Source organism: Chiloscyllium punctatum, chromosome 46, assembly GCF_047496795.1.
Source record: "Chiloscyllium punctatum isolate Juve2018m chromosome 46, sChiPun1.3, whole genome shotgun sequence".
NCBI lineage: Eukaryota > Metazoa > Chordata > Chondrichthyes > Orectolobiformes > Hemiscylliidae > Chiloscyllium > Chiloscyllium punctatum.
In genome coordinates, this window is record NC_092784.1 from 63,911,298 (window position 1) to 63,934,321 (window position 23,024).

General features: G+C 41.5%; 1 protein-coding gene across 3 annotated transcripts; it reads left to right on the forward strand.

The window, feature by feature from the left end:
- Positions 1-1,239: 1,239 nt before the first annotated feature.
- LOC140468233 (uridine-cytidine kinase 2-A-like) lies at positions 1,240-14,606 on the forward strand. 3 transcript variants are annotated; one of them, XM_072564502.1, is made up of 7 exons: positions 1,240-1,348; positions 6,867-7,026; positions 7,354-7,450; positions 8,391-8,533; positions 9,123-9,220; positions 12,173-12,221; positions 12,501-14,606. In XM_072564502.1, exons 1-7 carry the CDS (start codon positions 1,253-1,255, stop codon positions 12,632-12,634), a joined length of 777 nt encoding a protein of 258 aa, XP_072420603.1. In that variant the 5' UTR covers positions 1,240-1,252; the 3' UTR covers positions 12,635-14,606. The 3 variants fall into 3 exon arrangements, with proteins under 3 accessions (XP_072420603.1, XP_072420605.1, XP_072420604.1); XM_072564503.1 differs by lacking the exon at positions 1,240-1,348 and adding an exon at positions 1,903-1,965; XM_072564504.1 differs by lacking the exon at positions 9,123-9,220.
- Positions 14,607-23,024: the final 8,418 nt, after the last annotated feature.

The window sequence follows — 23,024 nt, forward strand, 5'->3', positions numbered from 1 at the left end:
ATGATATTGGAATCTCTCTTGTTTTGGATGATGTGGGATACTCTCTAAGTTTGGATAATGTGAGAATCTCTGATATTGGATTATTTGGGACTGTCCCTGATTTTAGATGATGTGCGAATCCCTCTAATTTTGGAATGATATCGGACTGTTTCTAATTTTGGATGATATAGGAATCTCTATGATTTTGGATGGTGTGAGAATCTGTCTAAGTTTGGATGATATGGGAATGTCTGTGATTTTGGGATGATGTATTAATCTGATTTTGGATGATATGTGAATCTCTCTAGATTTGGATGACTTGGGAATCTCTGATATTTTGGAAGATATTGGAATCCCTCTGATTTTTGATGATGTGGGAACCTCTGTTTTTGGAATAATTTTGCAATCTTTCTGATTTTTGAATGATACAGGAATCTTTGATTTTGGATGACTTGGGAATCTGTATGATTTTGAATGATGTTGGAATCTCTCTGATTTTGGAAAGAAGTGGGAATCTTTCTGATTTTGAATGATATGGTAATCACTCTGATTTTGGATGATGTGGGAAACTGATTTTGGATGATATGGGAATCTCTGATTTTGGAATGATGTTAGAATCTTTGGAAATATGTGGTCATCTGATTTTGGATTTTATGGCAATCTCGCTGATTTTGGAATGATGTGGAAATGTCTCTGATTTTAGATGATGTGTGAATCTTTCTGGTTTTGGATGATGCAGAAATCTCTGATTTTGGATGATTTGGGAATATCCCTGATTTTAAATGATGTGGGAAACCCTCTAATTTTGGAATGATATGGTAATCTCTCTGATTTTCGAATGATGTAGGAATCTCTCTCATTTTAGAAGATGTGAGAATCTCTCGGATTTCAGATTATATGACAATCTCTTTGACTTTGGAATGATATCAGAATGTTTCTAATTTTGGATGATATGGGAATCTCTGATTTTGGATGGTGTGGGAATCTCTGATTTTGGATGATATTGGAATCTACCTAGTTTTGGATGACGTGGGAATCTCTGTCATTTTGGATGATATGGAAATCTCTGATTTGGATGATGTGGGAATCTCTCTGATTTTTGATGATACGGGAATCTACCTAGTTTTGGATGACGTCGAAATCTCTCTGATTTTGGATGATGTGGGAATCTCTCTAATTTGGGTGAGCTCATTGCCTCGCCAACCTCTTTTGCTGAAACAACCAAGTTTGGTTGTAGCATACATAAAGGCGCGCATGCGCCAGCTCCGCAGTCATGTCGGCGGAAATGGCAGCCGATGCGGTGCTTGAGCGAAAGGTGCAGCATCGACCTTTCCTTATTGCTGTCAGCGGCGGGACTGCGAGCGGGAAGGTAGGTCATCGCGTTGGCGACTGTAGTCCGGGATTCCAGTGGAACTGCCTCTCGAGCGGTGTTGTGAACTCAGACTTTAGAAAACGCCCGCATGGTAAGCGGGAACGGCCCCCGTGGCGAGGCTGCTCCGCAGGCCTGGTGCCGGTCCCGGTGAGGCGCTGAGGGATGCGCAGGCGCGGTGTTAGCCACGTTGTGGTGCTGAGTTGCGCACGCGCAGTTTCTGTCCCGGTGTTGCGTTGAGGGATGCGCAGGCGCGGTGTTAGCCACGTTGTGGTGCAGAGAGATGCGCGGGCGCGGTTCTGGTCCTGGTGTGGGGCTGAGGAATGCGCAGGCGCGGTTCTGGTCCTGGTGTGGGGCTGAGGAATGCGCGGGCGCGATTCTGGTCCTGGTGTGGGGCTGAGGGATGCGCAGGCGCGGTTCTGGCCCTGGTGTGGGGCTGAGGAATGCGCAGGCGCGGTTCTGGCCCTGGTGTGGGGCTGAGGAATGCGCAGGCGCGGTTCTGGCCCTGGTGTGGGGCTGAGGAATGCGCAGGCGCGGTTCTGGTTCTGGTCCTGGTGTGGGGCTGAGGAATGCGCAGGCGCGGTGCCGGCCCTGTCAGGAATGAAAGTAAAAAGCCGGTAAAGTTGGGTTCTAGGGTGTGGGCGGAATTATATTAGGCTTTAGTCATTGGGGATTTCTGAAGAGACGCTGAGTAATAAAATAAATGCAAATACCGTTTCCTTTTCATCATTGAGCTAGTTTTTTTTGGTGTTCTGTGTAGCCTTTGGGAGTGTCTGTTTAAGAATGTACCAGGTTTGAGGATAGACTGGGAATGAACAACAGGAAGATGCTCAGCCTCTGTCATAAGACAAATTTTAGTCTGTCATCTCCTGCAGTTCGCATAGAACAAATGTAAAGCAAAGGTCTTTCCCCAAAGGTGAAGGAGTTCAATTGGATGGGCACAGGAGTGGAAAAACTTACAGGGATATGTATCATAGAATATCTACAGTGTGGAACAGGCCCATCAGACCAACAAATCCACACCAACACTCTGAAGAATAACCCACCCAGATGTGTTCCCCCACTTGATATTTACCCCTGACTAGTGCATGTGACCTACACACCCTTTTGGGCAATTTAGCACAGCCAGTTTGCTTAACTTGCACGTCTTTGGACTGTGGAAGGAAACTGAAATACCTGGAGGAAACCCAAGGCCAAGGAAGGAAAAGTAGGACTAGTTTAGTTTGGGAAATTTGGTCAACATGAACAAGTTAGGCCAAAGGGTCTGTTTCTGTGCTGTACGACTACTGATCCCTTGCCTAATACTTTAGAGCGTTGAGAAAAGCTGACTTGAAGTGACAACTTTGTTTCCATCTCTGGCAAAGCTGCTTGAGTAGTATTGTTACTATTTTTGGGAGAAGGATTTAGTGTGAAACCTATTTTGAAATCACCAAACAGCTAATAAATGGTACAGTCTCTATATTTAGTCTGTTGAATTTTAAATTTATTTTAAAAGCATCAGTTAGATTCTAGCACAAAAACAGAAATTTCTGAAGAAACATAGATCTGGTAGGATCTGTGGAGAGAAAGCAGAGTTAACCTTTCAAGTTGTGACCCTTCACAATCCTTCATCAGAATTAGATTCTAGCACCTTCTTAATGAGAGACGTCAGGCCATTTGGTCTCAAGGTTACAGCTTTTGGCCTCCCTGCTTTCTTGAATAAAAAATATTATGTTTGCCATTTTCTAATCCTCTGGGGTCCTTTCAGAATTTAATGCATCCTGAAAGAGAGAATCAATGCATCTACTATCTGTGCTTTTTCTATTTCAAAAATTACTTTATTCATATTCATCTTGCAAAATGTCCATATTATTGAGGAGGTGCTGCTGGATGTCTTAAAATTCATAAAGGTGGATAAATCCCCAGGACCTGATCTGGTGTAGTCAAGAGTGTGGTACTGGAAAAGCACAGCAGGTCAGGCTGCATCTGAGGAGCAGCAAAATCGAAGTTTCAGGCAAAAGCCCTTCATCGATTTTCCTGCTCCTCAGATGCTGCCTAACCTGCTGTGCTTTTCCAGCACCACACTCTTGACTCTAATCTCCAGTATCTGCAGTCCTCACTTTTACCTGATCAGGTGTACACTATAACTGTGTGGGAAGCTAGGGAAGAGAGTGTTGTGCCCCTTGCTGAGATATCTGTATCATCTATTGTCACAGGTGAGGTGCTGGAAGAGTGGAGGTTGGGTAACGTGGTCTCACTATTTCAGGATAGTCACCATAGCTTTGTGCATGGAAATTTGGTCTCGTGATTTGAATTAGTTTTTTGAAGAAGTAACCAAGAGTATTGATGAGGGCAAAGCAGTGGATGTGATTTATATGGACTTCAGTAAGGTGTTCAGCAAAGTTCTTCATGGTAGACTGGTTAGCAAAGTTAGATCACATGGAATAGAGGAGGAACTTGCCATTTGGAGACCGAATGGGCTCAAAGGTAGAAAACAGAGGGTGGTGGCGGTGGAAGGTTTGCTTTTCAGACTAGAGGCCTGTGACCAGGGGTGTATCACAAGGGTTAGTGCTGGGACCACTACTTTTCGTCACTCGTATAATTGACTTGGAAATGAACATAAGTGAAATAGTTAGTAAGTTTGCAGATGACACCAAAATTGGAGGTGTAGTGGACAGCGAAGAAGGTTACATCAGATTACAACGGGATTTTGATCAGATGGGCTAAGAAGTGGCAAATGGAGTTTAATTTAGATAAATGCAAGGTGCTGCATTTTAGAGAAGCAAATCCGGGCAGGACTTGTACATTTAATGGTTAGGTCCTGGGGAGTTTTGCTGTACAGAGACGTTGGAGTGCAGGTTCATAGTTCATTGGAAGTGAAGTCCCAGGTAGACAAGATAGTGAAGAAGATTTTAGTATGCTTGGCTGTATTGGTCAGTGTACTGAGTATAGCAGTTGGGACATTGAAGCAGCTGCAAAGGTTATTGATTAGATCACTATTGGAACAACCCTGGTCTCCCTCTATAGGAAAGATGTGAAACTTGAAAGGGCTCAGAAAAGATTTACAAGGATGTTGCCAGGGTTTGAGGGTTTGAGCTATAGCTATAGGGATCAAAATCTTTATTTCCCATAATGAATTCTAAGTTGATCTGATTATAGTCATTCTTCCTATTCCGACACGTACTATTCACTGTCTGTTTTTATATTGCTTGTTTTTGCTCATACTCTGCTTTTTATCTCTTAATCATTCTTTGATTTTAAAGTCTGCCCAATCTCTGACCTACTACTAATCTTTGCAGATTTGTACACTTAATTTGTGATTTGATATTGTCGCCTAGAGGCTTGTTTACCACAAATGTGGTTTTGTGATGGTCATTTGAAATTATAATTCCTGATTTTAAAAAAAAATTCCAAATCCCACCATCTGTCATTTTGGGGTTCCAGCTGCTGTCCCCAAAGTTATTGGGTTTCTTGATTACTAGTCCAGTGACCGTACCATTACGCCATTGCCTTCCCCATGTTGCATAATGTCGCTGATTTATTGTGGAGCAGTTCTTGCATGTTCCATTTTGTTTTCTCCTGTCTGCTGTTTGATACACTGATTTACTGTTTGGGGATCTGTAAATTACTCCTACAAATGGTCTCTACCTTGCTGCTACTTTTCTCCATAAACAACTGTACATCTGATAATTTCAAGTTAAGGTCATCACTCCATGCTGAACTAAGACTACCATTAATTCACAGAGCTTTCCTTACACCACCACCACCACCTAGATTTCTGACGTTATGTTGTCAAAACTCTTCAACATTCAAGTCCTAGCATTGGTCAACTTTCAGCTATGTCTCTAATGCCAATCAGCTCATCCAAATTTATCTCTATCTGTGGTTTCAATTCACCTTGGTTATAAATGTGTGTATTTGAAAATAAGGCCTTCAATTTTCTGCTGTTTTTAAATAGCAATCTTTTGGCCTTTTTTGCAGGTGCACTTTTTTTTTAGTATGTTCTATGCTTTGAGCTATGCTAAGACCTGAATTCATTATACAAAGTAGCATCAAAAATATTTGGAACCTGCAAATGTATTACTTGCACTCCATCCTAACTGGCAGAAAAGTTAGTGAAAAGTCTCAACTACTTCTTCGTGTGCATACAAACGTAACATTATAATCTGAAACTATTTGAGGTAAAGGCCAGCATTCCAGTAGCCTCTTAAAATTTTATTTTGTATCTAACAGTAGCTTTTAATGATTTCTGGACTTGGATTCCTAAAGTGCTCTATCCCTATACAACCTCAGCTTCTCCACATTCAGGGGGATGGTGGTGGCCCTGGCTCCAAGACGTCCGTTCAAATCCCATCAAGGCAGTTAATGGTATTAAAATTCAATTAATAATTTTGGAATTGAATGCAAGTCTCTCTGGTGACCATAAAATTATCATAGATTGATGTCAGAAGGTAACTGGTTCACTAATATCCTTTAGGGAAGGAAATCTGCTCTCCTTGCTTGGTCTGGCTTATATGTGATTCCAGATCCACACAACATGTTTGACTCCTAACTGCCCCCTCAAATGTCCTAACAGGCCACTCCATTCGAGGGTAATTAGAGATGGGACACATATGTCAGCCTTGCCTGTGGTGCCCAATCCCCTGAAACAATGAGGGAAAAGAAATACTCAATGGACGCCACTGCTCTTTCTGTTTGGGCTCAGGTTGAGGGTTCTCTTCTCTTTCTGAATCTGACAATGCCTTGTCCTATCCCTCATTTTAGAACAGACCATTGCATTTTGCAATGTATGACCTAATTCTCTCATCAAATGTCAATTTCAGTTAGTGGCCATGAGGAATTAGGTTGAAACACAATTTTCCATCACTTTGAGATCAGATCGTTCTGTATGTGAAAGCATGACAAATGACTTGCTGATGTATAGAGTCATACAGCACAGAAACAGACCCTTCGGTTCAACTTGTCCGCACCAACCAGGCATCCCAATCTGACCTAGTCCCATTTGCATGTGTTTTGCCCGTATTCCTCTAAACCCTTCCTATTCATGTACACATCCAGAAGCTTTTTAAATGATGTAACTGTACCAGCCTCCACCATTTCCTCTGGCAGCTCACTTCATACAAATACCAACCTCTGCATAAGACCGTTTTCCCTCAGGTACTTCTTAAATCTTTCCCCTCCCACCTTAAATCTATGCCTTCTAGTTTTGAGCTCCCCTACTCTTGGAAAAAGACCTTCACTATGCACTTTAGCCATGCCACTCATAAACTTCTATAAGGTCACCTCATAGCCTCTGATGCTCCGGCAGGGGGGGGAATAAAAAGCCCCAGCGTCTCCCTGTAGCTCAAACCTTCCAATCCCAGCAACATCATTGTAAATCTTTTCTGCACCCTCTCAAGTTTAACAAATTTCAAATTCATGACCTCACTGTGGATGTTGTCTGTTATTGTGCCAAACATGTTGTCTTCAACTCAGACGTATGACTGAATTCTGGATTATTGAAGATATAATTTAATCTTCTGTTCTTCTTTCACCACAGTCCTCGGTGTGTCAGAAAATTGTTGAGTTGCTGGGCCAGAATAAGGTGGACCAGCAGCAGAGACAAGTGGTGATCCTGAGCCAGGACAGTTTCTACAAGGTGCTGACTGCAGAACAAAAAGCCAAGGCTAGTAAAGGGCAGTATAACTTCGATCATCCAGGTATTTACTTGTGTTACAGGTGGGAGGGGCAACAGGAACAAGATGATAAGGATGAATGAGTGGGTGAAGAGAAGAGGCGTTGTCGGGTCTGTGTTGGAGATTACAGACAGGGACGGCATGACTTTGAGAATTTGATTTGTGATTCTCAGAATGAAAGGAAGCCTAATATTCTGCTTTGTATTTTCTGAAATTCAAAGGGATGATGTAGCCTGAGGCAGGTTTTATACAGTGTGAGGGTCACTGTGTGGTTGTGGTAGAGAGATCCTTGTGGTGACTTCCAGGTTCTGCTTGTTCCTGATTTTCCTCTTTTTTTTCTCTTGTATGCAGATGCTTTTGACAATGAACTAATTCTTCACACCTTGAAGGATATCGTCAATGGCAAGACAGTCTCAATTCCCGTTTATGATTTTATTAAACACTCACGGTATGCATCAGAGTGCACAGAACTATCAAACAAACCACCAATTCCAATTACATTTGCTAATGAAAAGCAAAGGTTGTAGAAATTGGAGACAAAACTGTTATTTGTGGGGCACTGAGCTCAGAGTATGCTGCCCTTCTGGTAATGATCATCATTTCTGAGATTGCACAATGTTTGGGTGGAGGTGGGAAGTAAGGCTTGTATTTCTGTTGGCCAATCATCCTATACCCCTATAACTGCTGCTTTGTGGTGGGTGGGATTTTTGATTGTACAGGACTCCTGTAATTGAACCCTGCCATTAGGTTGTGTATGTTGACATTAAGTGAAGGCAGCAGTGATCCTCCCACGCTGGTATATCTTGTACAAATAAACTGTCTCCTTATTGTTTTACTAATGAGCATAGTCTGAGAAATCCACAGAGGCAAATAACCCATGTGTATTTAGGAGAAGGAATTGAGTTAGTGGCTGCTAATTTAGACTAATTGGGAGGCAGGTCTCAGTGTTTGTGCCATGGCCACTCCTACAACATCACCTTCCAAATGCCTGAGCTCTCCCATTTAAAAAGACAACGGCAGCAGATGCGTGGTGGGAACATCATCTGCAAGTTCCCCTCGAACTCCATACCAATCTGTTGACCAATTACTGCTGTTCTTTCACTGGTTCTCAATCCTGAAACAACCATTAACAACTGTGTGTGTCTCTATAGCATGTGGACTCGGATCATTCAAGAAGGCAGCTCACACTTCCTTCAGGGTAATTGGGTAATAAATGCTGGCTCAGCCTGCAATGCCCACATCTCATTCAAAAAAACTCAAACTAAAAGAGGGCTAATAATTACTTTTAAATCCAACTTGGATAGAGAATGGTCTGATTAAACAAAGGGTTGAGTGTTCTTTGCTCATGTGGATTTGGAGTGAGACTAACTGAGGTGTTTTGTACACAGAAAATCTGAGATGGTGAAAGTTTATCCAGCGGATGTGGTCCTCTTCGAGGGAATCCTAGTTTTCTATTCCCAAGAGATTAGGGACTTGTTCCAAATGAAACTTTTTGTGGACACCGATGCGGATACCCGGCTCTCCCGAAGAGGTGAGAAGGTTTCCTGAGGTGGCTGAGGGTGATTATGGTGCCTGGTTGGCCTTGGGTTGAGGTAGATCTGGAATTGGGAAATGGTATTGAACAGTAAATGAACAGAATTGATTTGTTTCTTTTTCTGCTCCGCTGCACTCCCTTTGCTTCCCATACTGATCCCACAAGACCATTTTCATTGGTTATAAAACAAAGAACTGTGGATGCTGGAAATCTGAAACAAAAACAGAAATTGCTGGAGAAACTCAGCAGGTCAGGCAGCATTTGTGGAGAGAAAGCAGAGTCACGCTTCGGATCTGGAGTTCTGATGAAAGGTCACTGGACCCAAAATGATGACTCTGCTTTCCCTCCACAGATGCTGCCAGACCTGCTGAGCTTTTCCAACAATTTTGATTTTTTTTTAATCACCTGGTTCCATGCTCTGGCCCTGAACTTCTAAGCTGAGGAGCTCTAGACTGTAAGAGGGGCCAGCTTTATGGACATTGTCCATACTGACCTGTTCCCCAGTCTCTGTTGATGCAATGTTTATATGGTGAGCTCTATTGTTTCTGCTTTTCACAATTTTAACTATTTTGTTTCCCATCTTCAGTGTTGAGAGACATCAGTGAGAGAGGGAGGGACCTGGAGCAAATCCTGACACAGTACACCACATTTGTAAAACCAGCCTTCGAGGAGTTCTGTCTTCCGGTGAGCAATTATTCAGAAGTAATTGGTTAGATTGAGAGTTGGGAGTAATGAACTAGGTAGTCAGGGTAAGTGAGGTTACAGGTGAGACTCAATCTACATATCAGTAAGTGTGACCACCATACAGTCCTTTGTAGAGACAAAGTCTCGTCTTTACAGTGAGAATGTTCTCCATTGTATTGTCTGACGCTATCACCGTGCTAAATGGGACAGACTTCACATGGACCTAGCAACTCGACCAGGCATCCACGAGGCGCTGTGGGGCATCAACAGCAGCAGACCTGTACTCTAACATAGTCTGTAACCTCATGACCTGGCAATACCCCAATTAAAAGAGGGAATCTACCCTGGTTCAATAGAGAGAGCAGGAGGGAATGCCAGGAGCAGCACCAAACAAAAGGGTGTCAATTTGTTGAAGCTGCCAAACAGCAAACACAGAGCTAAGTGATCCCATAACCAGTGGATTAGATCTAAGCTCAGTCCTACCACATCTAGTCATTAAAGGTGGTAGATAACTAAACAACTCACTGGAGGACGATGGTCCACAAATATCCTATCCTCTTGATAGAAGGGCCCAATACATCAGGACAGAAGGTAAAATTGAAGCACTTGCAACAATCTTCAGCAAAAGAGCTGAGTGGATGATCCACCTGAGCCTCCTACAATAGTCCCCAGCATTACAGATACCAGTCCTCAGCTAATTAGATTCACTCCATATGGTATCAAGAAATAAATGGAGATACTGGATACTGCAAAGGCTATGGGCTCTGATGATATTCCGACAATAGTACTGAAGGCATGTGCTCCAGAACTTGCCACTCCCTTAGCTAAGCTCTTCAGTATAGTTACAAAACTTGGCATCTACCTGATAATGTGGAAAATTGCCCAGATATGTCATGTATACACAATACAGGGCAAAAAGCAGCAATAACCTGCTCAGTGACGCACAGTTTGGGTTCTGCCAGGGCCACTCAGCTCCTGACCTCATTACAGCCTTGGTTCAAATATGGACAAAACAGCTGAATTCCAGAGTTGAGATGAGAGTGACAGTCATTGAATCAAGGCTGCATTCGACTGAGTGTGGCATCAAGGAACCCTAACAAAACTGGAATCACGGTATTGGTGAGCAAAGACTCAGTTGATCGGAGCCATACCTGGCAAATCGGAAGATGGTTGTGATATTTAGAGGTCTGTTATCTCAGCTGCAGGACATCGGGAGTTTCTCAGTAATATCCTAAGCCCAACAATCTTCAGCTGCTTCATCAATACCAACCTTCCATTATAAGGTGAAGGTTGGACATAGGGATGTTCACTGTATGTTGTTCACTATTCACAACTCCTCAGGTACTGAAGCAGTTCGCATTCAAATGTGACAAAATCTGGACAAATGCCAGGCAATGGCAATCACCAATAATAGACAATCTAATTACTGCCCATTGATACTGAATGGTGTTACTATCAATGAGTTTTTGGGACTATCATTAACCAGAAACTCATCTGAACTTGCCACATAAACACAGTGGCAACAAGAGCAGGTCAGAGGCTAGAAATACTGTGCAAGTAATTCACCACCAGACTTCCCCAAAGTCTGTCCACTATTTACAGGCAGAAGTCAAGAGTCTGATGGAATACTCCCCACTTGGCTGGATGGGGGCAACTTCAACAATGCTCAAGAAGCTTGTCATCATCTAGGACAATGCAGCCTGTTTGATTGGCATCACACTCACAAGTATCCAATCCCTCCACCACTGACACTGAATGGCATCAGTGTGTACTACCTTCAAGATTCACTGCAGAAATTCACCAAAGGTCCTTAGACCATACCTTCCAAACCCATGACCACTTCTATTTGGAAGGACAAGGACAGCAGATACATGGGAACGCCAACACTTCCATGTTCTCCTCCACACTACTCTCCATCCTAACTTGGAAATACATCGCCATTCCTTCACAATTGCTGGAACAAAATCCTGAAATTCCCTCCCTAACAGCAATGTGAGTTTACCTACAGCACGTGAACTGCAGTGGTTTGAGAAGGTAGCTCACCACTACCTTGTAATGGGCAATAAATGCTGGTCCAGCCAGTGATGCCCATGTGCCGCAAGATTTTCTTTTAAAAACTGAAGTCGTGTTGAGATCAGTGAGTTGAATATTTTATGTTCAGCACATGCTGATCCATTGAGTTCAGTTTAAAGTTCCTCTAAAAGTGAAGCCAGGTCAGTGCTTGGAACTGATTCAGCAGGAACTCTACAGTGTTTTATTACAGACCTGGTTCAAGGATAGTGAATGAGAAGCAGCCAGAGCTGATTATAAGAACTTAAAGATGAGGAGCAGGATTTTAGGCCCTGAGTCTGCTCCAGTATTTAACACTATCATGGCTGACCTTAACTCCTCTCCTGTCCACTCCCCATAACCCATTAACCTACTCCCAGTTTAAAAAAATCTGTCTGTCTCCTCCTTGAATTTACTCATTGTCCTAACATATACCACACTTGGATAGTGAATTCCACAAATTCAGACCCTTTGAAAGAAATAATTTCTGCTCACCTATTTTAAAACTGCCACCCCTTTACCCTAAAATTATGACCTCTTGTTCCAGATTTCCTCGCACAAGCAAATATCTGCTCTGTCTACATTGTTGATCCTCTTTAGCATCTTGTATATCTCTGTTAATCTCCCCTCAGTCATTTCAACTCCAGAAAATATGGACTTCAACTGCTCAATCTCTCTTTATTAGACAAACCCCTCATATCTGGAATCAATCTAGTGAAACTCCTCTACACCCCTCCTAAAGTAATGGAACCAGAACTGTGTGCAAAACTCCAGCTGCAGTTTTGTTGGTGCTTCGTAGAGTTGCAGTAACAGTTCCTTATTTTGATTTTCTTTTCCTTTAATGGTAAATGCAAATATCACTGTATGAGAAAGAGCTGTCACTATTTATGTTGTCATTCACAGACCAAGAAATATGCAGATGTCATCATCCCCAGAGGAGTGGAAAATCTGGGTGAGTACTAAGATCATAATCATGCCTTTTGTCCCCACTCAAAGCCATAGGGCTGAGGCAATATGAAGAATTGGTGTAGATCTTTGTTCTTTGTGGGACGGCTGTCTATGAATGGGATGGGGCATGGTGCGAGTGTGTATTGAATGGGAAATTGGAGAGAGGAGGAGCTGGTGGTGGGAGGAGCAATGCTTTCTAGAATACTAATGCTACACTGTCTGCTTTGATTTATTAGGAATAAATCTGTGAAGTTTGATTTTCTGCTACCTGTCTCTCTTGTAGTTGCCATAAACCTGATTGTGCAGCACATTCAAGACATCCTGACTGGTGGTCTGACCAAACGCAATAGCTGTGTGAATGGACACACTGTGCCCCGAATTCGACATACATCAGAGTCTAGCTCACGCCCACATTGACTCGAAGAACAGACAGGGGCAGGGTCAGTATTATTCAGCTCCTGGGTCATAGGCTGGACTAAGTGTGTGGATGACCAAACTTCTTCATCTCTCCTTCTTACAGAGAACTCATTTAACCAGGGGTCCGTGGTTCTGTCTCACCATATGCACCTGATGGAATTGATTTTATAGGAGCTTGTGTCCTTTTGTACAATAATATTTTCAGTGTGTACCCAGAGTCAGCATTGAATGTCTCTGACAGCAGTGAGTGGACATTGGTCCCATGACTGTGCTGTGTTGCACTTTCTAGTATTTCGCCTTGTATGATTGGGGTTGGGAAGTGGGACTGTCATGCAAAGCAACCCCTCTCCTCCCTCACTTACATTGCTTGGGATTTTGATATTCCCTTCCCTTATTGATAACCTTAACCCACTTCCCTCTGAGTAACTCCACAAGTTCTCTGCCTGAAGATGGCTTTTCATTAATTCCCGATTTATTTCCCCACCCCACCCCCAAAAAAAAGCTTGGTGGTTGAGACTCTGCATTGCAATCACAACTTTTGTTAATTTTCAAACCCGAATTGATATCAGTATTCACTGAAAAATTTGTCTCATCTGCTCTAATCTGTACAGCAATGATATTACTGTCAGTGTCAGCTTGAATTTTCTGCATGACCTGGTTTCATCCCTTAGTCAGCTGATTGCACTACCTGGGCTGTCCTGCCTTGTCTTTTATGTGGTGTCTGCTGCTACAACAACTATAGTCTCACTGCCAAGTGAAGTTTATTCCCTTTAATTCACCTCTATTTATATCTAAATACAACGAGAAATAACACCAATATTGACAGTCAAGAAATATGATTATAACATTAGTGATTACACTGTAGAAATGAATTATTGGGAGGTCCTAAAGTTGTGATTGGCACCACTTTATAAATATAAGCCTTTTTTCAATGATGCTACTGATAAGTCAGGAAGAGGAGGAACCCAGTCTGCAGTTCAGTGAGACCATAGTTGATCTATACGTTGGTTCCATATCCTTTAGACTCCTGATAGCAAAATGCTCTTGATCTCCAATTTAAAATTTGACAATTGCACTTGCATCTATTACTTTTATGTGAAAGAGCTTCACACATATTTTTTTGTTTATGTGACGAAGTGTTTCATAAGATTTTGTTTTCTTCCTCTTACCTGGCTCTGATTTATTTTTATTTTTTGGTTTTGTTAGCAGAAAATTTTTACTTTTATCTAGCCTGACAATTTAAATATCATCAAATTTTCATATCGTCATACAGCACAGAAACAGACCTTTTAGTCTAAGTATTCCATACCGATCGTAATCGAAGACTAAACTAGTCCCACCTGCCTGTGCTTGGCCCATATCCCTCTAAACATTTGTTATTCATGTACTTGCCCAAATGTCTTTCAAACGTTGTAACTGTACCCACATCCACCACTTCCTCAGGAAATTCACTTCACACACATACCACACTCTGTGCAAAACGTCTCCTAGTCTTGAAATCCCCCATCCTGGGGAAAAGGCACCTTTTTTTTCCCCCCTGTTACTGTCTATATTCCATGGAATACAAGCCTTTCTTAATGTAATTTCTCATGATCTAACCCTTGGAAATCTAACATCATTTTGCTTAGTCTGTGCTGTTATGGGGCATTGTATCTTTTTTTGTTTTGTGGTGACAAACTTGTCTTCTCTGATAAATTCCAGCACCACCATTCCCTCACTCCCATTCAGTCTCTCCCAGTGTTCCAAGTACATTTTAATTTCAGTCACCTCATTAACCTCCTTCACCCGATTGAAGGTGATTAGGAGTGTAGGAGAGATCATGGTTGAGCCCAGCACTTCTCACCAAGGGCTCATTGAGCAGTGGGCAGAAGCAATTGCTGATTTACAATTTCTTGACCAAGACTGCTCAAATGTTTATGATTCCAGGTGCTTGATGTAGTCATTGAATAAAAAGTAGTGATTTTTGATCAAAGCTTGCATTTGGCTGATCCCATTTTGCAAGTGGGAGAGTCTCCCAAATGCTTGCATCTCCGTGGTTTCTTGTCTTTGATCTTCAATGTCTATATGGAATGTGCAAGTATCTGTTTGCTACCCTTTGACAGGTTAACCGTCACTCCTCAAAAATGATGCTCACCCTCACTGTATATCAGTGAAATCCAAGTGGGAAGAAACACGATCAGTGTGAGCCCTGGGTCCTCTACTGTCAAATTTTATTGGATGTTAGCTGCAATTAAAGTTGTTAAAATGCTGAAATTCAGAAAATCAAGGTGCAAAGTAAAATATGGAAAGACCACCACTAATCAAACTTCTGACCAAATATCTCTCCAGGTCATTGCTGGGGGAGTTTCATATTTGTTGATGTAAGATTACATTAATCTTTCAACACGGAAACAAAAAATTTGCAATACCAGCAGATGGTTATACTGGACAAGCTAAATTCCAGTGTGAAACATTGGCTTAATAGTTCGAGTTTTTTTTTGCTTTTTGGTTTCTATGGAGGTTAGTCACTTAACATTCAAAACAGACTGCCAATGTACTCTTAACAAAAGAATACCAAAATCTATTTCACATAAAGGAAAAAAAACATTGCATTTAATAGCAACTATTTGAAATGGTCAAAATAAAGATTCAACCTGTTATCCCTCAACAGCAACCTTACAGATGTATACTCCTCAGTAAAGGGTCCCCTGTTTTCAATTTAAAGTTCCTTTTCAGGGGCATGACTTTGCAGATTTTGCAAGAAATAAAAGTAATCACTCAGTGCATTTATTTAGTCACTGTCTCTTCCTGAAGCGCTTAACCAGCTAATATAGCTTGGTTATTTCTTAACATTGGTTTTCCAAACTCCTCTTCCACAGTTTATTTTTTGTTTCTGGAGCTTTTCTCTTACACAAAATACTCAGAATACTACTACTTCTGCCCTGACTATTGTAGAGACTGTTCAACTGCACACTGCTGCTAGTACAGGCCTTTCTTTTTACTGAGGAAAAAAGACTGCCTTTTCAGTGAACACCCAGATAGAGTTAGAAAGACAGAATCTCTTCTCCTTAAGCCATAGAACACCTATCTTCTACTCTTGTTGTTAAGGCACTGAACTAATCACCTCCAGGGTTTTAAAAGCCTCACTTTAGATGCATGTAAATGAAATTTCAGACCTTCTGGTACTGCTTTCTGAGCTTACCAATTATATGGGGGTTAAAAAAGAAAAATCCATAATATAGGAACATGAATTACACTTAACAGTTGTAAATGGTTCTTTCCACTTAAGAAACAAGTTTCGAAGTGATAGTACAAGTCTTCATCACATACAGCAGATGCTGGAAATCTGAAATAAAAACAAAAGATAATCAAAATACTCAGTAGATCTGGCAGCATGTGATGCAAGGTAAAATGTTGAAATGTGAAAAGGTGAACCGCCTTGAAATGCTAACTGACCTGCCTGACCTGATTTAACACCACAGACTGGCTAAAGTAAAGAAGGGTCTGTGCCAGGTGCCTTTTGTGGCAATATAGTGTTTCAGTTTGAGAAAGGAATAGGGACTGTCTATCTAGTTAGTGCTTAAGTTTCAATTAATTGTAGTGGGTGTGGTTTGAGCCATTGTGTTTGGACGGACATGATACGTTTCAGTCTAATCTTTATTGTCCTGCAGTCTGATTCTGGTGCAGCACTGATTTAAGGTTAGGGTTAACATATCACTTGTTAACAACTGGGTGCCTGCCACTTTGTTACTGCCTCTGATTCAAGCCCATCTTGCTGTCTTCATGGGGGTCCTTTGTGAGATGAGGGTGGAGGGAGTTGAACAGATGATGAGTGAAATAGAAGAGGAGGTAACTGCAGGAAGAGTACGGTGGGTGGGTTTTGGGGATGAAAGTTGTCTCGCCAGCAGCTTTGATCTGAGATCACTGCTGTGCTTGACCTTGATCTATGTTTTTGCATTGATGTCTAATACTTCAAGTACAATTTTATTTTTTTTAAAAAGTTTGTTCATTGATAGGATGTGTCTGAGCAATGAAGTGTGTAAGAAAGAACAAACTGATTTTTTTTGTTCCAGCACTTGTCTGATGCTGTGAAGGAAGGAGAGCTGCAATGTGTGCTCATTCCTGTTAGATATATATTTTGTGTATGTAAGTAAGTGAATAAGCATTTTTAAAAGTTTTCTTATATGCTTGCAACTTTGAAAAAGGTTGCCTGATAGGTTTCCTCTAATGAACTAATGGAGCAGTGACTGGAGCGACAGCAGTAAGGGTACCCTGATTGCTGGCTGGTCTTCCCTGATCATTGGGAGATTTGAGGGGGTGCGGGGACAAAATATTTTTTTTTGTCTGATGAATGCTTATTCCTAGCAGCTGAAACCAACATGCTCTGCTCTCTTCAGTGCAATTAGCCTTTTTAAAGCCATCTATGTTTGCTTGATTTATTACACAATTGAAATAGCAGCCCATCATCCTGCCTGTGTCTGGACATCATTCAGATCAGTCACCACAGTATTGCTTTGACCTAAATAAAATGTTAATGCCCTGAGTGGCAGATGGAATTTAATTCTGACAAATGCGAGGTATTGTAATTTGGTAAAAGAAATAAGTGCAGGACTTGTACAATTAATGGTCAGGCCCTGGGTAGTTGTGGAATGGAGAGACTGAGGAGTTCAGGTACATAATTCTTTGAAATTTGCAACACCGATAGACAGTGGTTAGGAAGGTGTTTAGTACACTTGCCTTCATTGCTCAGACCTTTGAGTATAGGAGTTAGGATATCATGTTGAGGTTGTGTAGGACATTGATGAGACCTCTTGTGGAATACTGTGGGCAGTTCTGTTCACACTGCTATAGGAAGGATATTAAATTGGAGAGGGTTTAAAAAAAAACTTATCAGGGTGTTGCTGGGAATGGAGGGTTTGAGTTATAAAAATAGACTTTTTTCACTTAGGAATAGGAGGTTGGAGCGGGGTGACCTTATGAGGGGCATAGACAAGGTCAATAGCAAGAACCTTTTCCCTACGGTGGGGGAGTTCAAACCTGGGAGGAGGGGGTGCGTATTTTTAAAGTGAGAGGAATAAGTCTTAAAAAGGACATGTGGGGCAGCTTTTTTAACACATCGGCAGTACTTTCCAGACATCGACCAGAGGAAGTGGAGGATGCAGGTACAGTTACAACATTTAAAAGACATTTTGGGTAAGTACATGAATGGGAATGGTTTGGAGGGATATGGGCAAAACACAGGCAAGTGGGACTTGTTTAGTTTGGGAGCGTGGTCAGCATGGACTACTTTGGAGTGTTTCCATGTTGTGTGTCTCTATGAATAATGGACACTTTGTTATTGTCTCAGCTCATATTGTTAAAACCTTCTCTATCTCTCCTGTGTTGGAATGACTGAGATTCTCTGTGAGTGGATTGTAAATCTTAATTTCTTTTGTCTAGAACTTGAGATTGTTCAGTGGCTGTGATGCATGATGCACTTGTGTACTTTGTGAAGATTAAAACAGTTTTTAAATATAAAATTAAATACAAATATAAGAGTAGCTTACTCTTCAAGAATGGAAGAAGCTGAACTGACCAGGACTGAACAACTCTTTGATGTGTTATTAATGCTCTGGACAGTATATGGTTGGTTCAGATTGCCAGGTATGGTTTCATGGTCGAAATTCCCCTTTTGCTGTCATTCACCATCTCCATATTGCCACCTAGCTACTCTCTTGATGTACTAACACGATCATTGCATCCCAAATGAGATACTTTTCTCCAGTTAAATATTGTGAAATTTGGAAGTTAATGCCTTTGGCCCCCTAAGCACACACTCCTCCCGCTCCTTGGTCGTCATTGGATGCTGAATGATACTCTTTGAACTTTGCCATGTCAACCTTCTGTTTGGTATTAATTCTGAACCTTCTGTCAAATTCCTGTTTTCCTCCTCTTCCATCCATACATTCAGCAGATTATCCTGTGCCATTTTCTGCTCCCTCCAAAGTAATATTGCCACCAAACAGTGGCAGGGACCGTTCCTTCTACAACATTCCTGAAAAACTCCTTCACTCCCTCCTCTTTCCAAACAAGACCATGGTCTGCATCAGATATCATTTTTATATCCTTCTTCCCCATCAGCTAGACCCCAAGCATACACTCATCTAGTGAAACAGTATTCTCTCCTGATTTCAGTGCACATTCACAGAATGGTCTCTGCTCAGTCTGTTGAATCCATGTCCTTTGGGATTCTCTTTTCTCCCCCTCTATAAGAATTCCATCTCCCAATTTCTCATTTCCGATTATCTGAAGTGTAGCTAAGGTTCAGTGATGGATCAGTCATGGCACCTCTACTTCCATTAAACCCAACTGTTTCGATACTAGGATCATCAAATACCTACAATGTGGAAGCAGGCCATTCTGTCCATCAAGTCCACATAGCCCTCTGAAGACCATTCTCCCAGACCTACCCATATCCATCCCTGTAACCTTGCATTTCCCATGGCTAATCCACCTAGCCTACATTGTGGGAGGAAACAAGACCACTTAGAGTGAATCCATGCAGCCACAGTTGCCTGAGGGTGGAATTGAATCTTAATCCCTGAGGTAGCAGTGTTCAGAACTGAGCTGCCCCCTATATAATCTATATCAGCCTTCTTAGCTCACTCTGGCAAAGTTTGTAGTTAGTTTAGCTTTGTGATTTGCAAAATTCCCTGATGCTACAAGGAAAACTTCTGACACTTTCAAAAAAACTTTAAATTTGCAGTGGCACCTGAAATTTGTATACATATTTGGTGTCCACTTACCCACTCAATACCAAAATCCAATTTCAGATAAATATTCTGTTTCACAATTGAGCCCCTGATTATGAATGGGACAACAGACCAAACCAGATCAGTTTCCCTATCCCTGCATTTGCAATACAGTAAAATTAAAACATCCAACGGTTTCTAACCAGACTTTACAAACAACAGATAGACTTAAAGAAAAAACAATTTATTATTAACAATTCAAATTTAGCAGAACATGGATAAACAACAACTAAATTACTTACTTTAAGCCCAGTATTCTTTCAGACAGACGATACACAGTTAAGAGATAAATTGAAAGAAGTCAATTTGCAAATTCAATGATCTCAGAATGGATACTAGGCCTTCAGAAATTCTTGAGTGATGTGATGTGTTATATTCCCATAGAATTCTATCTTGCTTGAATTCCAAAGTCACCAATTCATACAACTTCTGCAGACTGCTGAAGAATTACTGGGATTCTTTCCTCAAAGCCTTCAACAATTCTTTAGCTGGATATCAAACTAGAGATACTAAAATTCAAAATCACTTCCAGTCCAAAATATTGTACGCACACACCCCTCTGCTCTAAACCTAGACCCAAACCCATTCAAACTATGGTTTCACTTTTTCAACATTATCTATGAAGAGCTAGCCATCAATGTTCTACCCTTGATTGATCCATTCAACATCCAACCAGCTGCTAGTCCCTGAACAACCCATCTTGTTGCTGAAAAGTCTGTCGTGTTCCAGGAGCAGCAATCAACCTGCAATTCTCTCTCCAGGCCAGTTCCTATAAACTGCAGTAGACTTGCCAACTTTAAGGCCGTTTAAATAGTTATTGGATAAACAAATGGATGAAAATGGAAAAACGTAGATGGGCTTCATATTGGTTTCACAGGTTGGTACAACATCGTGGGCCGAAGGGCCTGTACTGTACTGTTCTATGTTCTCTCTCTTCCTTTGCAAAACAAGATGCTAGTCAAAGAGCAACTTCAACTTTCAATTCCAAACTAAAAATTTGAAAAATAAAGAAAAATAATTATGGTCTCAAAACTTTCTGAAGATTTCAATTGTAAATGCCTCCACACTGACATTCCCTAAAACTCATTTTCCTAATTTGCTATGTATAATTTTCTTTCCCTCATGGAGCTATTGCTATTTTGACTCATCGTTTCTAAACTGTACTTTCTGGTTCTGTCCTGTCCACCACTGTGAACTATTTTTTTCCTGTATTTACTCAGTTCAGCTCATCATGATTTTGAATATCTCAAGCAACTTCCTTATCTTTTCCAAGGAACACAGTCCCAGTTTTTCAAATGTATCCATATTACTGAAGTTCTTCATTCCTAGAACCATTCTCCTGAATCTTTTATCATGAATCTTCCTATTGTGTTCACACCCTTCCAAATGTGTGTCACTAGCATTGGACATAATACTGCAAGTGAAATTTAACCACTGTGTTTACATATTGACCATAATTTCTTTTGTACTCCATATGCCTATTTATAAAGCCCAGAATTCCGTCTGCTTTATTAACCACTCTCTTAACCTGATTTATGCATATTCACCTCTAGATTTGTCTCTTCTCATACCCTTTTAGAACTATACCCTTTATTTTGTATTGCCTCTTCTATCAACTATCAACTCAGAACAGAGGTTAAAAACAATAACTGCAGATGCTGGAAACCAGATTCTGGATTAGTGGTGCTGGAAGAGCACAGCAGTTCAGGCAGCATCCAAGGAGCTTCGAAATCGACGTTTCGGGCCAAAGTCTTTCATATTCCCGATGAAGGGCTTTGGCCCGAAACGTTGATTTTGAAGCTCCTTGGATGTAGCCTGAACTGCTGTGCTCTTCCAGCACCACTAATCCAGAATCAACTCAGAACTCCGGGCTAATGTTCTGGGACATTAGTTCGAATCCCATCATGGCAGATGATTAGGTTACTTAGTGTGGGTGAACTTTGATTTTTAATGATATCTTATTTTGAGAGCCAGTCTGAAACTGCACTTGTGGTGCAGATTGAAATTGGCAGGTATGATGTGGTGGGCATCACAGAGCCATGGTTGCAAGGGCATTAGGACTGGGAGTTAAATATCCAAGGATGTACATCCTATCAAAAAGACAGCCAGGTGAGCAGAGGGGCTGGGGTTGCCTTATCATTAAGAAATGAAATTAAATCGATAGCAAGAAATGATGTAGGGTTAGTTGATTATAGAATCTGTGTGGGTAGAGATGGAAAACTGTAGAGGTGAACAAAACCATAATGGGAGTTATGTATAGGCCTCCCAACAGTAGTCAGGATGTAGGCCACAAAATGCACCAGGAGATAGAAAAGGTGTGTAAGAAAGACAAGGTTACAGTGATCATGGGGAATTTCAATATGCAGGTGGGCTGGGAAAATCAGGTTGGTAGTGGATTGCAAGGAAAAGAATTTGTGGAATGTCTACAAGGTGGCTTTTCAGAGCAGCTTCTGTTGGCACCTACTGGGGAACAGGCAATACTGGGTTTAGTGATGTGTAATGAGGCAGTCTTGATAAGGGAGCTTAAGGTGAAGGAACCTTTAAGAGGCAGTGACCATAATACGATAAAATTTAGTCTGCAATTTCAGACTGGGCAGCTGGAATCAGAGATAACGGTACTACAGTTGAATAAAGACAACTACAGAGGCATGATGGAGGAGCTGATCAGAATTGACTGGGAGAGAAGTCTAGCAGGAAAGTGGAACAGCAATGGCAGGAGTTTCTGAGAGTATTTCAAGAGACCTAGCAGAGATTCATCCCAAGGAAAAAGAAGCATGGTACAGGGAGGATGATGTGTCCGTGGTTAACTAGGGAAGTGAGGACTGCAGATGCTGGAGACTCTCAGTCGAGGAGTGTGGTGCTAGAAAAACACAGCAGGTCAGGCAGCATCTGAGAGGCAGGAGAGACAACATTTTGGGCATAAGCTAAAAATAAGGAGGGAGAAGATTAAATATGAGGGTAAGCTAGCCAGTAATATTTTTTAAAATTGCAAGTTTCTTTGGATATAAAAAGGGCAAAAGTAGACATTGGGCTGCTGGAGAAGTAGTAATGGGAAACAGAAATTGCAGAGGAACTGAACAAGTACTTGTGTCAATCTTCACAGTGGAAAACATGAATAATATCCCAAATCTTTGAGAGTCAGGGACACAGGTAAGTAATGTGGCATCACCAAGGAAATGATGCTAAAAAATCTGAAAGGCCTGAAGGTGGATGAATCACCTGACCAGATGGACTACACCCCAGAGTTCTGAAAGACATAGTGGGGACAGTAGTGGTAATCTTTCAGGAATCACTGAAGTCAGGGAGGGCCCCAAAGGACTGAATAAAATTGCTCATGTGACCCCCCCCCCCCCCCCCCCCCCATTTAAAAAGGGCATAAGACAAAAAATGGGAAATTAAAGGCCAATTAGCTTGACCTCATTCGTTGGTAAGCTTTTGGAGTCCATTGTGAAGGATCAGATTTCTGAATACTTGAAAGTGCATCATAAAATAGGGCAGAGTCAGCATGGATTCATAAGAGAGGTCATGCCTGACAAATCTGATAGAATTCTTTGAGGCGGTAACAAGCAGGTTAGACCAAGGATAGCCAAGAGATGTTATGTATCTGGACTTCAAGTTAC

What these genes read in the sequence shown, in the direction of transcription:
- LOC140468233 (XM_072564502.1), top strand. Translation starts at nt 1,253, where the DNA reads ATGTCGGCGGAAATGGCAGCCGATGCGGTGCTTGAGCGAAAGGTGCAG. An exon ending in GATTTTATTAAACACTCACG is followed by an intron (nt 7,451 to 8,390) that starts GTATGCATCAGA and finishes TTTTGTACACAG; the next exon opens with AAAATCTGAGATGGTGAAAG. An exon ending in CAGAGGAGTGGAAAATCTGG is followed by an intron (nt 12,222 to 12,500) that starts GTGAGTACTAAG and finishes TCTCTCTTGTAG; the next exon opens with TTGCCATAAACCTGATTGTG.